Raw genomic sequence first — 18,166 nt, forward strand, 5'->3', positions numbered from 1 at the left:
CTGGCCACTAACTAACCTGCATGGCCCAATGAAAGCATCCATGTGTGAGGACAAGCATGAAGATGTACTGTAGCTCCCGATGGTCCATCTTCATATAAAAGCTATTGGTTCAGAATGGATGGAATTTCCCTCTTCCATTATACCAAAAACTTTTCAATCTGTGTGTAACACCTTTTACTATGGAATGCAATTTTGGTCTTTGCGTGTCAAAAATATACACGTCAAATAACACTATTTGATGCGTCAAATAAGCTTTTAATTTGACACTACAAATAACAAAATTCTATAGACCCTTTTCCAGTATGCGACACACTCTTGGCGTCATTAAGAAAGCCAACACCATCAGCCAACACCCAGTCAACAGTCTAGATTTACATTTTTATTACTTCTAAACAAAATAACTTTTTTGGTTTCTCATACGCTTACAATTATGTTTGTTTTGATTCTTGCTTGAATAGTTGCTAAGATTATATTGCGTTGTGTAAAATAAATATTTTGGATGCAGCAGTGGCTGTTGGCTAGAATGCTATCGCTAATTGATATAGGCTGTGCAAGCCAAGGGCCACCAAATGTGTTTACAATACTGCTTTGGTAATAAGGCATTATTTCTTTGACCGAATGGAAAACATCTGTGTGAGGATCAAATGAGCAGGATCAAAAATGTTAGATGCAGATGTTATTAGCAACTTCTGGGGTAGCTAGCTAACTTAAGCTTGATTACCTAGTTAGCACCAATGCCTGAAACAGTCTGAAAACAATGACCAGCAGAAACTGCAGTTATTTTCAATAATAGCTAGGCAGCCACTTGTGTTCCTATTGAAATCAAATTTCAGTTCATGAAAATAACTAGCTCGCTAGCTATTTGTACATCCCTTTCAATCCCCCTAAAGTCGTTAGACATACCGCTGTGTCAGTCTAAGTTGCATAACAAAATAATTTTAAAAAACATCCGCCGGTGTTGCACTTCCGCATCTGCAGTGAAAGTTGGCAGAGCTAGAGCGGTGTTTGTCAGACCATTAGACATCCCGAAAATAGGTTTTCTGTCTGTAGCGTCCGAACGGTTTGACCGAACACGATGGTGTTGTCCGTTTTGCTCTTTGACCCCTACAAGTGTCAGGAGACTCGTCTGAAGTCAGTACAGTCGATGTGCCAATTTCTGTTTAGTGGTGTCCGAACCGTTTGGGCTACAAACGAATGGGACCCCGCTGTGGAAAGGGGAGATTCTCACGATGGTGTTCTCCATTTTGCTATATGACCCCGACAAGTGTCACGGGATTCGTCTGAAGGTACCCGGTACTGGTATAAAAATAAATTTATGTAATGAAGGTAGTTTTGTGCCTACCCCAAAAAAGGGGTTAAATATGTATTAAAAAATATATACAGAAACAGTCAAAAGTTTGGACACCTACTCATTCAAGGGTTTTATCTTTACTATTTTTTACATTGTAGAATAATAGTGAAGACATCAACACTATGAAATAACACATATAGAATCATGTAGTAACTCAAAAAGTGTTAAGCAAATCAAAATATATTTTATATTTCACATTCTTCACTGTAGCCACCCTTTGCCTTGATGACAGCTTTACACACTCTTGGCATTCTCTCAACCAGCTTCATGAGGTAGCCACCTGGAATGCATTTCAATTAACAGGTGTGCCTTGTTAAAAGTTAAATAGTGAAATTTCTTTCCTTAATGCGTTTGAGCCAATCAGTTGTGTTGTAACAAAGTAGGGGTGTTATACAGAAGATGGCCCTATTTGGTTAAAGACCAAGTCCATATTATGTCAAGAACAGTTCAAATAAACAGAGAATCATTACTTTAAGACATGAAGGTTAGTCAATCCGGAAAATGTCAAGAACTTTGAAAGTTTCTTCAAGTGCAGTTGCAAAAATCATCAAGCGCTATGATGAAACTGGCTCTTATGAGGACCGCCACAGGAAAGGAAAGGCCTTCATGTTCGAATTGCTACAAAGAAACCACTACTAAAGGACACCAATAAGAAGAGGAGACTTGCTTGGGCCAAGAAATACGAGCAATGGACATTAGACCGGTTGAAATCTGTGAGACGCAGAGTAGATGAACGAATTATCTCCACATGTGTGGTTCCCACCGTGAAGCATGGAGGAGGAGGTGTGATGGTGTGGGGGTGCCTTGCTGGTGATAATGTCAGTAATTTATTTAGAATTCAAGGCGCACTTAAGCAGCATGGCTACCACAGCATTCTGCAGTGATATCCCATCTGGTTTGTGCTTAGTCCCACTATCATTTGTTTTTCAACAGGACAATGACCCAACACACCTCCATGCTGTGTAAGGGCTATTTGACCAAGGAGAGTGATGAAGTGCTGCGTCAGATGACCTGGCCTCCACAATCACCCAACCTCAACCCAATTGAGATGGTTTGGGATGAGTTGGACCACAGAGTGAAGACAAAGCAGCCAACAGGTGCTCAGCATATGTAGGAACTCCTTCAAGACTGTTGGAAAAGCATTCCAGATGAAGCTGGTTGAGGGAATGCCAAGAGTGTGCAGAGCTGTCATCAAGGCAAAGGGTGGCTACTTTGAAGAATCTAAAATATATTTTGATTTGTTAAACACTTTTTTTGGTTACTACATGATTCCATGTGTTATTTCATAGTTGTGATGTCTTCACTATTATTCTACAATGTAGAAAATAGTGAAAATAAAGATAAACCCTTGAATGAGTAGGTGTGTCCAAACTTTTGACTGGTACTGTCTATATATATTTCCTGAGTATAATTCCTAGATTTAGTACACTTTAAAACCTTGTTTTTTGTGATACATTTTTTTAACTCTCCTTTTTGCCTCTTATGACTGTTATTCAATGCGTGTATATGGGCTTTAGTAGTAACGGACAAAATCAATATTTTATCAAAACATTTATTTTATACCTAAAGGGGTCCAAAAAATCATCCATAGTATGACCATCTTGAAACAATTCCATATGTCCGCTTAGCACCAGCATTATACCATATGTATCGGTGAATCGCTGTGACATATGAAATAGGAGTGATTAGTGTAATCAATGTGTAATAACTGTGTAAAAAAGTAATGAAAGTGTTAAGTGAATTGCAGTCCTATCCAGGTCCACAAGCTTATTTGACTCGTCAAATAGAATTCTTTTTAAAATTAATTTAACCCTTATTTTACCAGGTAAGTTGAAAGAACACATTCTAGTTCACAGCAACGACCTGGGGAATAGTTACAGGGAAGCTGGTGATGATTAGATGACTGTGATGGTATGAGGGCCTCTACTCTTACAATAAGTGCCATGAGATCTTTTGTGACCACAGAGAAGCAAGACACCTGTTTAATGTCCCATCCGAAAGGCAGCACCCTACACAGGGCAATGTCCCCAATCACTGCCCTGGGGCATTGGGATATTGTTTTTAGACCAGAGGAAAGGGTGTCTTTTCTAAAGTATTACATGTTTGATAAGATACACATGACATGAGTGCTTTGAAGACCGTATTTATCGGTTGTCTGAATAAAGTTGATATATGTTCCCTTATGTTGTGGTGTTCACAATGGTACAGCAGCAGCCTGTACCCTCCCTATGCTAACCAATCTAACCCTCCTCTCTTCTCTTTCAGCTCAGGTCCTTTAATGATGAGATGGATATGCCAGAGGTTGTTCCTCTTTTTCTTCTACTTCTTACTCCCTCTTTCACTTGTTCTGTCAATGTGCCTTTTCCTCTTAAATGTAGGTCTGTGGTTGTGTCTATGTGGTGGTGATACGTGTCTGTAGGTAGTACGTCTGGGCTTGTAGTGGTAGTTCTGGTTTGCTTTCCCTCTCACCCTCCCATTCAGTAAGTAAAGCTAAGTGTGTGTGTGTGTGCATTAGCCAATAGTGTTATGCTGTTCCAGAGTCCCATGCTGGTAGGGCAGGCTGTCAGTGTGTTTGGACATACCCAGTCTCTCTAAGGCCCCTTTGATGGCGGTGGAGGACACAAAAATCTGAACTTATCATGAGGGTCCTCAGTTGCTCAAAAGTTTGTGTACCCACATGCAATTTGTGCAATTATACACATTTTAGAGAACACGTTGCAGTTTTAAAGCAAGTTTGCAGCAATTCTACACATTTTTCCATAGGGCAGAGAGAAGATCTTGCAATATTATAACACATTTTATGCATTTATACTAATTTCCTGCAATTCTACGCATTTTGCCATAGGGTAGAGAGAAATGTTTGCCGTTTTTAATGTGATATCTGAGTGAGACTGACTAACAAAACCAATGGAGGGGCCCTTTTAATTCAACCATGAATACTAATTTTAGGTAAATGTTTTGCTGACATGGGCTGATTCAGTGACTATCACTGACTGACATAATAGAAAACCTGCTGGTGCACCTTGTGTGTTCTACTATTCTAACTCACGACAGTAGGTTGAGTTGTTTTAATGTATTTTTTATAGGGCCTTCAAAAGGGCTGTGGAATGTGTGTACATGGTTCATTTAGGAACGTCCCTCCCTATTTCCCCAGAAGGATTAAGGGAGCTTTCAGGAGGAGCTTTAGTCAATGATACTGCAGCAGGACCAGGGGTATTTCCTAGTCAGGAAGAACTGCAGGGAAATGTTGTTTTACAGGGTCAGCATAGTAGTATGGCTCTCCTGGAACAAATTAGAGTTAAGTGCCTTGTTCAAGGACACAAATCAACAGATCTTTCACCTTGACTACTCGGGTATTTGAACCAACAACCTTTCAGGTACTGGCCCAACGCTCTAACCGCTAGGCTACCTGCTGTCGTAAGAGGAGAGTTTAATATAACTTCTGATACTGTCTGTTTGACCTATAACATGAATTTTGGACCAGTAATGTTGGCTTCTCATGTGTGTGCCATTTATTTACCTTCTCTTCTTTTCGCAATTTCCTGATTTTAAGTTTTCCTTTCTCTCCATTATCTACCTTTTCAGTGTCTTCCTCATTCTACGTGAGGTCTGGGCTTTCCCCAGGATGTCAGTAGGGGGCACTGTGACGGTATATCTAGGACTAGGAAGGTGTGTGTGTGCGTGTGCGGCTGTGTCCTAGTTTTCCCTGCCTGCAAGTTGCACGATTCCTGGGCCGCTGCCAGCTCTGGGGCGATGCCAGCTCTGGGGCGATGGTTACATAACGACCGGGCTGGCTTTTTTTATTTTTCCTGGAACTCAGCCTGCCTCTCTCTCCCTCTACCTGGAACCCAGCCTGCCTCTCTCTCCCTCTACCTGGAACCCAGCCTGCCTCTCTCTCCCTCTCCATGGAACCCAGCCTGCATCTCTCTCTATACCTCTCCCTGCCTCTCTAAACCTCTCGCCCTGCCGCTCTCTCTCTCTCCCTGGAACCCAGCCTGCATCTCTCTCTCTCTACCTCTTTCCCCTCCACTGATGTGTGACCTTGAGAAGTAATAGCCAATACAAGTGCGGAGGAGCTGTTGTCCCAGAGACACTGGCTTTGCCTTTGCAGGAGGAGGCTATAGGGGGTACAGGGTCAGAGGGTACAGGGTCGGGGATATAGGGGGTACAGGGTCGGGGATATAGGGGGTACAATGTCGGGGATATAGGGGGTACAATGTCGGGGATACAGGGGGTACAATGTCAGGGATATAGGGGGTACAGGGTCTGGGATATAGGGGGTACAGGGTCTGGGCTATAGGGGTACAATGTCGGGGATACAGGGGGTACAATGTCGGGGATATAGGGGGTACAGGGTCTGGGCTATAGGGGGTACAGGGTCTGGGCTATAGGGGGTACAGGGTCTGGGCTATAGGGGGTACAGGGTCTGGGCTATAGGGGGTACAGGGTCTGGGCTATAGGGGTACAGGGTCTGGGCTATAGGGGGTACAGGGTCAGGGATATAGGGCATACAGGGTCGGGATATAGGGCGTACAGGGTCGGGGGCTATAGGGGGTACAGGGTTGGAGGGTACAGGATCGGGGGCTATAGGGCGTACAGGGTCTGGGCTATAGGGGGTACAGGGTTGGAGGGTACAGGATCGGGGGCTATAGGGCGTGCAGGGTCGGGGATATAGGGGGTACAGGGTCGGGATATAGGGGGTACAGGGTCGGGATATAGGGGTAAGGGTCGGGATATAGGGGGTACAGGGTCGGGGATATAGGGCGTACAGGGTCGGGGCTATATAGGGTCGGGGGTACAGGGTCGGGATATAGGGGGTACAGGGTCGGGGATATAGGGGGTACAGGGTCGGGGGCTATAGGGCGTACAGGGTCGGGGCTATAGGGCGTACAGGGTCGGGGGCTATAGGGGGTACAGGGTCGGGGGCTATATAGGGTCGGGGTACAGGGTCGGGATATAGGGGGTACAGGGTCGGGGATATAGGGCGTACAGGGTCGGGGCTATAGGGCGTACAGGGTCGGGGGCTATAGGGCGTACAGGGTCGGGATATAGGGGGTAAGGGTCGGGATATAGGGGTACAGGGTCAGGGATATATAGGCGTACAGGGTCGGGGGGCTATAGGGCGTACAGGGTCGGGGCTATAGGGCGTACAGGGTCGGGGCTATAGGGCGTACAGGGTCGGGGATATAGGGCGTACAGGGTCGGGGGCTATTGGGCGTACAGGGTCGGGGGCTATAGGGCGTACAGGGTCTGGGCTATAGGGGGTACAGGGTCGGGGATATAGGGGGTACAGGGTCGGGATATAGGGGGTACAGGGTCGGGATATAGGGGGTACAGGGTCGGGATATAGGGGGTACAGGGTCGGGGATATAGGGCGTACAGGGTCGGGGATATAGGGCGTACAGGGTCGGGGGCTATAGGGCGTACAGGGTCGGGGATATAGGGCGTACAGGGTCGGGGGTACAGGGTCGGGATATAGGGCGTACAGGGTCGGGGCTATAGGGCGTACAGGGTCGGGGGCTATAGGGCGTACAGGGTCGGGGCTATAGGGCGTACAGGGTCGGGGGCTATAGGGGTACAGGGTCGGGGGCTATAGGGCGTACAGGGTCGGGGCTATAGGGCGTACAGGGTCGGGATATAGGGCGTACAGGGTCGGGGGTACAGGGTCGGGATATAGGGCGTACAGGGTCGGGGCTTTAGGGCGTACAGGGTCGGGGCTATAGGGCGTACAGGGTCGGGGCTATAGGGCGTACAGGGTCGGGGCTATAGGGCGTACAGGGTCGGGGCTATAGGGCGTACAGGGTCGGGGCTATAGGGCGTACAGGGGGGGTACAGGGTCGGGATATAGGGGGTACAGGGTCGGGGATATAGGGCGTACAGGGTCGGGGCTATAGGGCGTACAGGGTCGGGGATATAGGGGCGTACAGGGTCGGGGGCTATAGGGCGTACAGGGTCGGGGGCTATAGGGCGTACAGGGTCGGGGGCTATAGGGCGTACAGGGTCGGGGGTACAGGGTCGGGATATAGGGGGTACAGGGTCGGGGCTATAGGGGGTACAGGGTCGGGATATAGGGGGTACAGGGTCGGGATATAGGGGGTACAGGGTCGGGGATATAGGGCGTACAGGGTCGGGGGCTATACGGCGTACAGGGTCGGGGGCTATAGGGCGTACAGGGTCGCGGGCTATAGGGCGTACAGGGTCGGGGGCTATAGGGCGTACATTGTCGGGGCTATAGGGGGTACAGGGTCGGGGCTTTAGGGGGTACAGGGTCAGGGCTATAGGGGGTACAGGGTCGGGGGCTATTGGGCGTACAGGGTTGGGATATAGGGGTGACAGGGTCGGGGGCTATAGGGCGTACAGGGTCGCTGGCTAATAGGCGTACATTGTCGGGGGCTTTAGGGCGTACAGGGTCGGGGGGCTATAGGACGTACAGGGTCGGGGGCTATTGGGCGTACAGGGTCGGGGGCTATAGGGCGTACAGGGTCGGGGGCTATAGGGCGTACAGGGTCGGGGGCTATAGGGCGTACAGGGTCGGGGGCTATAGGGCGTACAGGGTCGGGGGCTATAGGGCGTACAGGGTCGGGGGCTAATAGGCGTACAGGGTCGGGGGCTATAGGGCGTACAGGGTCGGGGGCTATAGGGCGTACAGGGTCGGGGCTAATAGGCGTACAGGGTCGGGGGCTAATAGGCGTACAGGGTCGGGGGGCTATAGGCCGTACAGGGTCGGGGGCTATAGGGCGTACAGGGTCGGGGGCTAATAGGCGTACAGGGTCGGGGGCTAATAGGCGTACAGGGTCGGGGGCTATAGGGCGTACAGGGTCGGGGGCTAATAGGCGTACAGGGTCGGGGGGCTATAGGGCGTACAGGGTCGGGGGCTATAGGGCGTACAGGGTCGTGGGCTATAGGGCGTACAGGGTCGGGGGCTAATAGGCGTACAGGGTCGGGGGCTAATAGGCGTACAGGGTCGGGGGCTATAGGGCGTACAGGGTCGGGGCTATAGGGCGTACAGGGTCGGGCGCTAATAGGCGTGCCACAGGGTCGGGGGCTAATAGGCGTACAGGGTCGGGGGCTATAGGCCGTACCTTTTCAGGGGCTATAGGGCCGGGGCTATAGGGCGTACAGGGTCGGGGCTATTCCTCCGTACAGGGTTTTCCCTATAGGGCGTACAGGGTCGGGGCTATAGGGCGTACACGGTCGGGGCTATAGGACGTCAGGGTCGGGGCTATAGGGCGTACCCCTTCGGGGGTTATAGGGCGTACAGGGTCGGGGGCTATTCCCGTACAGGGTCGGGGCTATCCCCGTAAAGGGTCGGAGGCTATAGGGCGTCCTGGTCGGGGGCTATTCTCCGTTCCTGGTCGGGGCTATTTTCGTCCAGTGTCGGGGGCTTTAGGGCGTACAGGGTCGGGGGCTATTCTCCGTACAGGGTCGGGGGCTATTTCTCCGTTTCAGGGTCGGGGGTTATAGGGTCAGGGTCGGGGTTATCGTACAGGGTCGGGGGCTATTGGGCGTACAAGGTCAGAGGGTATAGGGGGGTACAGGGTCATGGTGGGTGGTATACAGTATAGCTATCTACAGCCTTCCCTATCCACACCTGTTAAGTGCCCCTCCCTTCTTGCTGCCAGCTCTGATGTAATAACAAGGCAGTATTTAGGAAAGCAAGCCAGACAACCTCGCCCACTCTACCTTTTCTAGCCAACATTTCTCCCTCTCCCTGATTCCTCCTCTCTCTCCTTCCTTTTTCCCTTCCATCTCTTAGCTCCTTTCAAATGTCATTCACAACATCCCACCTTTCTCTCTTTCCATTTTCTCCTTTCCCCTTTTCTCCTTTCCCCTTTTCTCCTTTCCCCTTTTCTCCTTTCCTCCTTTCTCCTTTCCCCTTTTCTCCTTTTCTCCTTTCTCCTTTTCTCCTTTCCCCTTTTCTCCTTTCCCCTTTTCTCCTTTCCCCTTTTCTCCTTTCCCCTTTTCTCCTTTCCCCTTTTCTCCTTTCTCCTTTTCTCCTTTCTCCTTTTCTCCTTTCCCCTTTTCTCCTTTCTCCTTTTCTCCTTTTCTCCTTTCCCCTTTTCTCCTTTCCCCTTTTCTCCTTTCTCCTTTTCTCCTTTCCCCTTTTCTCCTTTCCCCTTTTCTCCTTTCTCCTTTTCTCCTTTTCTCCTTTCTCCTTTTCTCCTTTCCCCTTTTCTCCTTTCTCCTTTTCTCCTTTCTCCTTTTCTCCTTTATCCTTTTCTCCTTTCTCCTTTCCCCCCTTTTCCCTTTCCCCTTTCTCCTTTTCCTTTTCTCCTCCCTTTTCTCCTTTCCCCTTTTCTCCTTTCCCCTTTTCTCCTTTCTCCTTTTCTTTATCCTTTCCCCTTTTCTCCTTTCCCCTCCTTTTCTCCTTTCCCCTTTTTCTCCTTTCCCCTTTTTCTCCTTTCTCCTTTTCTCCTTTCCCCTTTTCTCCTTTCCCCTTTTCTCCTTTTCTCCTTTTCTTTTTTCCCCTTTTCCTTTATCCTTTTCTCCTTTCTCCTTTTCTCCTTTCCCCTTTTCTCCTTTCCCCTTTTCTCCTTTCCCCTCCTTTCTCCTTTCTCCCTTTCCCTTTCTTTTCTCCTTTCCCCTTTTCTCCTTTCCCCTTTTCTCCTTTCCCCTTTTCTCCTTTCCCCTTTTCCCCTTTTCTCCTTTCCCCTTTTCCCCTTTTCTCCTTTCCCCTTTTCCCCTTTTCTCCTTTTCTCCTTTCCTCTCTCACACATACAGTCCTGCAGACACTCACACTGTGTCTGTAGCCTAAGTGGAGTTAGAGGTTGTTTCTGTGGCTTTGTAGTGTGTTGGAGGTGATCCTCACACCGGCTGGGCTTCTTTAAAATGTATTTTATTTCACCTTTATTTAACCAGGTAAGCCAGCTGAGAACAAGTTCTCATTTACAACTGTGACCTGGCCAAGATAAAGCAAAGCAGGGTGACACAAACAACAGAGTTACACATGGAATAAACAAGCGTACCGTCAATTACAATAGAAAAAAGTGCTTGTGGCTCCTCTCCTTTCACCCTCTACTCCTGTGAAAGTGGATCTCCTCGGTGCCACTGAGGCAGAGCAGGAGAATGTGTGTGGCTAGAAGAAGAATGTGGCTAGAAGAAGAGATCTCAGTGAATTTGAAAGAGGGTTAAAAGGATGTCTGTGTCTGTTACCAGATCTCAACCTAATTGAATGCTAATGGGAGATTCTGGAGCGGTGCCTGAGACGGTGTTTTCTACCACCACCAACAAAACACCACATTATGGGATTTCTTGTGGAAGAATGGTGTCGCCAAGTATGTCAAGTTGAATTGAAGCTGTGCTGGCGTCTCATGGTGCCCAACGCCCTATTAAGACACTTTATGTTGGGGTTTCCTTTATTTTGGCAGTTACCTGTATCTCGATTCAACACATCAAGGGCTTCAATATTGATTGATGTTGGTTAGGTGAAGACGAATGTCAGTGTTAGGCTAGAACCCTGTGGGTTGACTGGGTTCCCCAGAACCAGGATAGGACACCACGCGTATACACTTCAGTGTTTGACGGTTGAATGAGGTATTTCATAATGTACCGTATGGACCAACCTTAGCTTGGCAACTGATAGGTGAGGCCGTGACTGCAGAGTACACGCACATTCACATCGTCCTCCGCCTGAGCTGGGGCCTGTGTTGCCTCACTCTGCTTGTTATGTAAGGTAGTGGAGTTGGCTCCAATGCAGATTGCCAGGTTTTAAAATCTTCCCTTAACACCTGGGCCCAGGATTTAAAGAGGAAGGCAAATCAGTTAGAGGGACCTGTGCTCTGTTCAGCAGAGTCTAACATCACAGAGCAGTCCGATACAAATGGTGTATAGCAGATCTGATACTCATGTAGAATAGGGAATTGTATCAGCTCTATACAGTACAGTTCTGAATTATTATTTTACCTTACTAAATGGGTCCCCATGGTTAACCAAGTACGAATGTAGTTCCAGACCAGCCAATTGTTACCAAAAGTTGACACTCACTAGGCTGGAACTCACCTTGGCTCTAGGTCTTGGGTGGTACATGTTTGAGAAAAGCAGGTCAGTTGCAGTGAAAATGACAGAGCAACATACTATTCTAATTAGGTTCCCTTGATGTCTTTATGGTGTTTGGACACAGTGAGCAGCCAAGCGGTAAACCCCAGGATCCATTTCGGTCACAACAAAACTAAACATGACTCCGCCTCCCTCCGCCTGCTAAAGCACAAACACATGGACGTGCACCCCCCCCCCCCTGTACATAAGCTTGCACGCGTGTGTGTATACACATAAAACTGTGTGTGTGTTTCCTCTGATGGGGAAGCTGGAGATTTCAGAGACCGACAGCAGGGGCTTGCCGCGGGGAGATTCCAACTCGGTGGAACGGTTTTTGAAGAGGATGTGGTGAGCATGAGGAGTTGCTGTGCGGTCACTGTGGTCGGCCCGTGGGCGGTGTGGAGAGGGAGCAGATCTGCATGACGGTGGCTGTCTGGCTTTGATGTGGTCACAGTGGGAGAGGATGGTGTAGCCACTTCTGACTGTCTGACTGAGCTGCAGTAGGACAACCCTGCCTCTGCTTCTCTACTGGGACACACTAACAGAAACCCTAACCCGAATTGTAACCATAAACCTAACCCCTATGCTTAAAATAGCCTTTGTCCTCATGGGGATGTGAGAAATGTCCCCACGAGGGATAATTCTTCTTGATTTACTATCCTTGTGGGGACTTTAGGGGATTTTCATTACCCCCAAGGATAGAACAACCCCTCCACACACCAACAGCCCTCTGGTTATGGCAGAGCCCCTGTGTTGTCCTGTCTGACCTTGTTTCAGGGGGACCCATGGTTGTGCTGGCAGAGCTGTCTGACCTTGTTTCAGGGGGACCCATGGTTGTGCTGGCAGAGCTGTCTGACCTTGTTTCAGGGGGACCCATGGTTGTGTTGGCAGAGCTGTCTGACCTTGTTTCAGGGGGACCCATGGTTGTGTTGGCAGAGCTGTCTGACCTTGTTTCAGGGGGACCCATGGTTTTGCTGGCAGAGCTGTCTGACCTTGTTTCAGGGGGACCCATGGTTGTGTTGGCAGAGCTGTCTGACCTTGTTTCAGGGGGACCCATGGTTGTGTTGGCAGAGCTGTCTGACCTTGTTTCAGGGGGACCCATGGTTTTGCTGGCAGTGCCCCAGTGTTGTGTTTTGTTGTTTTATTCTCTGTGTTGTTTTGGTGACATATGGGCTCTCTAAGCTCCTGTGTGTCACTAGTTCAGTGTCCTGGTTCCCTCCTGAGCAACATTATGTTAACCCCCTCTCTCCCTCCCCATCCACACCTCCCTCCACTCCCCTTCTAGTGTGTCTTATGTAATGAACATGATTTCATGGGAGCCTGGTCCTACTCCAAGCAGTTGTAGCTAGCTACCAGGAATTACGAATGTAGATACTGTATTTGGATGATTCCTGTGTAGCTAGGGTTGCACATTTTGGGGAATATTTAGAGGTGGAATCTTTCTGTGGGAATTAACGGAAATAATGCAAATTAATATTAATGCCAATTAAATCTAGATGTTTGGTGCATTGGATATATTTACCATGTCATATGGAGACAGAAACATACACCTTTTACCTTATCATAAGTAGACATAATTGCAAATTATTAAATCCTTCCAATAGAAGAAAAAAAAAACGATTTAGTTACAAATTGAACTTTAATTAAATGAGTTGACTCTTCACATGGGATGATTTCACTGAACAACAAAAGAAAGGGAATATTGAATGATCCCCAATGATCCCAAAAACCTTTCTCAAAATACATCTGTAAAATGATAGTCTAGAAACTAAAGCTTTGGTTGTCTTCCACTCAGGCTTCCATGTCTTCTTCCTGGACCTCCTCAATGTCCACGTCTTGAACATCAGATTCTGAGGACTCATTGTCACTGTCACTTTCCAACCTTGTTGAGGAAGGCTCGTTGTCAGGCTCAAAAAGCCTCAGATTTGCCCGGATGGCCACCAATTTTTTAACACTTGTTTTGGTCAGCCTGTTGCATGCTTTGGTGTGTGTGTTCCCAAACAAGGACCAGTTGGGTTCTGAGGCGGCTGATGTTGGTGGGATTTGGAGGATGATGGAGGCAACAGGGGAAAGAGCCTCAGATCCACAAAGTCCCTTCCACCAGGTGGCTGATGAGATATGTTGTCACGACTGCCATATTGCATCTCCATCCCAAAGCCCTTGCTTGGAAGTGTACTTCGCCAGACTGCCAAGAGCTGCTACTTGATGACCCTTCACATACCTAACCATTTCCTTGGCTCTTTTGTAGTGTGCCTATTGTTTTCAGTGCCATGATGACCTTGAGGAGCAGATTCAATGCATGAGCAGCACAGTCAATGGGTGTGATGTGAGGGTAGGACTCCTCCACTTGAGACCAAGCAGCCTTCATGTTCGCAGCATTGTCTGTCACCAGTGCAAGTACCTTCTGTGGTCCAAGGTCATTGATGACTGCCTTCATCTCATCTGCAATGTAGAGACCGGTGCGTCTGTTCTACCTTGTAGAATACTGGTTGAGGGGTGGAGATGATGTAGTTAATTATTGCCCACGAACATTCAACCACCCTTCAGAGATGATTGCAATACAGTCTGCTTTCTCTATGATTTGCTTGACCTTCACTTGAACTCTGTTGAACTCTGCATCCAGCAAATGAGTAGATAAAGGATGTCTGGTTGAAGGGGTGTATGCTGGGCGCATTTCTCTGACTATGTTCCTCCATTGAGTCAAAAAAACTTCTGATTCCAGGAGGACCATAAGCTGTTGCTATCGATAAGGTGTCTGATTCATCATTTTCACCTCGAAAAGAAGTAGAGGGACTTTTGTCAAAGGTTGCTTGTTGTGGGCGGAGAGGGAACTTTATGCACTTGGCCAGATGATTCTGCGTCTTTGTTGCATTCTTCACACATGATTTGGCACAGTATTTTCAAATGTACACTGCTTTTCCTTTTACATTAGCTACAGTGAAATGTCTCCACACATCAGATAGTGCCCGTGGCATTTTCCTGTAAAGATTAGAAAAAAATGAGAAACAGATAAATAGTTAAGCAGTTCCTTTATAAGATAACTCTTTTGTAAGATACATTTTTTCGATGAAACATGTATGGAAACAGGTGAATTAACACTCCTCAGTTAGCAGGCTCAAGCAAGCAAAAACCCAGATGGTAGCAATAACTAACTTGCAGAAATTGTTTTCAAGGTAGAAATGATTTAAACACACTTTGCTATAGGCTACTATTTATTAGTTAACAAAATATCATGTATGTCGTATAAAATATTTTCACCCCACCCAGTATTGTAATCAAAACTTACCAGAAAGCATGTAGTCCTTGGCTCAGACAGTGTAGTAGTAAGGGCTCAATAGCATCTCATTAGTGTGCAAGATCTTGAGAATCAGCTGTACATGTGATGTAAGAGTGCACTGTGCATGCAGAGGGTTGCAATTCCATTGAATTGTGGATAGTTTAACCAAAATATGCCACAAGACCTAGAATTGCCTTGTGTATCCCACAAAAAAGGTTCACAGTTATAAGCTAACTTTTTGATGAATTTAATCAAAATTCCCCAAATTCTAGGGCTTAACTTACCATGGAAAATTTCTGAAAAAATTCTGGAAATTTATGAGAAAGTTTCCAACTCTTTGCAACCCTATGTGTAGCACATAGCAGAAGTGACCTGGGATCCTATCAAAGCAAAACCTCAAGTGTAGCCCAGTGTTTGTTTGCTCATCTCTCCAAAAGGGCAAGGGTCTATTTAAGAGCGATGAGAACCATAGATCACTTTTATTTGTGCATATCTATATTGGACAGGAGTACTATGGCCTACTTTGCAGATTGAAATTGGGTAAGTTGTTAAGTATAGTGAACTGTTGATTTTCTCCTTCACTTTTCACTTCCTGATTAATAGTCATCTTCACCGCTGCTGACCCCTCCCTTTGCTTTGACCCCTCACTAACTTTCACACCACCCTGCTCTAACCCACTGTTAATGGCATGGCACAGCACAACCCTACACCTTAACGTCCATAATGAATGAAATTATTAATAAGTTATTAACTATGTGTCTCTGTATGTTGGCCATACAAATGCTGCATGAGGACTAACCCTGCGTTTGTTTGTTGGCCCACTGGGCTGTACTAACCCACCTCACTCCACCAGCAGCTGGATCTCAACCAGCCACAGAAAATACTGGACGACCAGAGGAGGGTAGGTACTAACCCTGACCGTAACATGAACACAACCATAAACCATAAATCCTGAACCAACCATAAACCATAAATCCTGAACCCCAACTAAAACCTAAACAACTGGAGGACCCTAACATGAACATAACCATAAGCCTAAACATAGTTTCAGAGGAGGATAGGTAATTCTGAACCTAACCCTAACAGAAACCCCAACACTCATTCTATGATGAAGACTGACCCCTGAGATTGTTAGGCTTTCACCCTAGCCTGAACCCTCAACCTGTCACTGAACTCTACAGATTGTTTGTACTAACCCCACTGCAGCCCTTTCCCTACAGTTGTGGTTAGCTGACTTGGTGCACATCATACAGTATAATCATGGTTGACTTAATGTGTCGAATAGATAAGCTTGTATTTCAGTGACTTTTTCTTAACAGTCTACAATACTGACTGGGTAATGCTACCTAGCACAGGCGAACAAACCTAAACAACATATGTTACCTTCCCACCTCCACACACTTGTCTCCAAGGAACCTAGGAGTGGAGGTAAAGGATGTGAGCTCATGTTTGTGGAATGTGATTGGATGATTGGCTCTCAACGTGTGATTGTGTAGCTCATTTCACACAATGCCCATTCATCTGCCTCCTGCCAGTGACAGATAAGGTTCTATTCTCTATGGTGCTGATGCCCACAGGTTTCTGGATTAGTCATGCCGATGGTGTGGGAGGGATGGCCCCCCTGCTGGCCTGTCTGAAAGCAGCTAGGACCCAAATTCCCGTCGTACTTCTACCAGGGATAGAGATATAACAAGCTTGATGACTGATCTTTACCTGTGTTATTGGTTGTTTATTCAATACGTGAATGAGAATGACGGGAGAGTAATAACACTATAGACATTTAACAGATGCTTTATCCACAGAAACATAGGTGGCCCATGCAGGTATCAAACCCATAACCCTGGTGTTTTCAGAACCCTATGCCAACCAAACCAAACTAGGCATCGGAACTCAACTCTAGTCTTCATCTTTGCGAAACTATACTACTTAAGTGCAGTTCATGAACACAATGTTTATTTGGATTGGTCCTGGCAGTCTACCTCATGTCCCTTCTCTCTTCAAACTCCTTTAATCAGTTCAAGTGGGCCTCATTGACATGATGATGGATATATGGTGCACATAATGTACACTGTATGATAGACTCCCTCTCAAGTCTCTTACATCATCACACTAATACACCACCATTTCCCTCTCTCTGAAGGGTGAGGCGCTGAGGCAGATTCTGGTCAACCGTTACTATGGTAACTTCCATAGTAGGAGTGCTGGGCGGAGGGACAGCCTGACGGCCTTCAGCAACGCAACCCTGGTTCCAGTAGGACCCGGCAAGAGCCAATCAGGTGAGAGCACCTCTCTGTCGCTTGGTATGGTATCTATATATAGTATTTATTGATCTGTCATCTCCTTTGTTTTGTCTGCTCTCTTTGTCTCTCTGTCATCTGTGTCTGTCTGTCTCCTCTTGTCTCTGTCTGTTCTCTTGTCTGTTTTCTTCTCCATCTCTCTCCCTGTTTGTCCATGGTTTTGGATGAAAAGGTTAACTCAGGTAATTCTGATCCAGCGTGCAATTGAATCTGTTTGTTTTGTACATTTTATGTAAGTTGTCACAAACTGTTGTAGAAGTAATTTGCCAGATACAGATGTCAAAAAAGCATGAGTTTCTTTCTAGTGCACACAGGAACCAAACATGACAACATTGCATATTCTTCTGACCTCATTCTGAACTCTGGACTTCTGCCACCTGCCAAAGAAAAGACTCCTCTATATTGACACACACACACATAAACATTCCCACACACCCACATACCATCATGCGATAATGCAACTTTGAGAGGTGAAAGTCTGTCTGTGATGGATGGTGGTGGATAGGGATATTGATATTGTTTCCCAAACAGGTCTTCTCATTATCTCTCTATTATATAACCAATAGGCCTATCTACACACACACACAGAGGTCTAGGTCTTGTTCGGCCCTGTGACTGTGAGCACACCAAGCCCAACACTGTAATCTTCTCATAATAAGTACTGCGTGATGATCTGACCTCACTATTTCAAGTCAAAATATTGAGTTTTCTATGTAGTGTTGTCAACATATAGGCCTATGAGTCAGTCACCAGGATGGAGATGAAGTGTTGTCATGTATTTCTATATAGCTGTGAATGTAAATGTAGTGTTATCACATTTAACATGGTGTCAGCTGTACTGTTTATTGATATAGCGTGACATCATATTACCCAGTTATAGCATATCTAAATCCCCAGCCATGTCAAACAAAGTACTAGTACTGTTAGACCCCCTGTGCCACTTATGGGAATGGGTTGAGAAATAAGCCTAGTTCCTGGTTCACCATGTTTCCCATGTGAACCAAGACACTGCCTGGCAACCCTCCAGACCATAGCAAGTCAACCCACCCTTCGCTTGTTTGAACCAGTTCTGGCTGTTGGTAGGTGACAGACTACTACTTCCTGTGAAAACGGCCTCCTGGTTGCACCTGTTGCAGAAACGAGAGTCTGGACTTCTTAGCACTGTGTGTACATGTGTGTATGTGCGTGCCTGCCTTCCTGCCTGCC

General features: G+C 46.9%; 1 protein-coding gene across 1 annotated transcript in view; it reads left to right on the forward strand.

Moving 5' to 3' along the window:
• LOC135541877 (inositol 1,4,5-trisphosphate receptor type 1-like) overlaps positions 1-18,166 on the forward strand; it is a 187,051-nt gene that overhangs the window by 78,453 nt on the left and 90,432 nt on the right. The window contains exons 39-41 of the mRNA XM_064968332.1: positions 3,617-3,652; positions 15,517-15,564; positions 16,804-16,939. Of these exons, the coding sequence (XP_064824404.1) occupies positions 3,617-3,652; positions 15,517-15,564; positions 16,804-16,939 (220 nt within the window). The remainder of the gene's footprint in view (positions 1-3,616; positions 3,653-15,516; positions 15,565-16,803; positions 16,940-18,166) is intronic.

The sequence above is a fragment of the Oncorhynchus masou genome, chromosome 6 (assembly GCF_036934945.1).
Source record: "Oncorhynchus masou masou isolate Uvic2021 chromosome 6, UVic_Omas_1.1, whole genome shotgun sequence".
Taxonomy (NCBI): domain Eukaryota; kingdom Metazoa; phylum Chordata; class Actinopteri; order Salmoniformes; family Salmonidae; genus Oncorhynchus; species Oncorhynchus masou.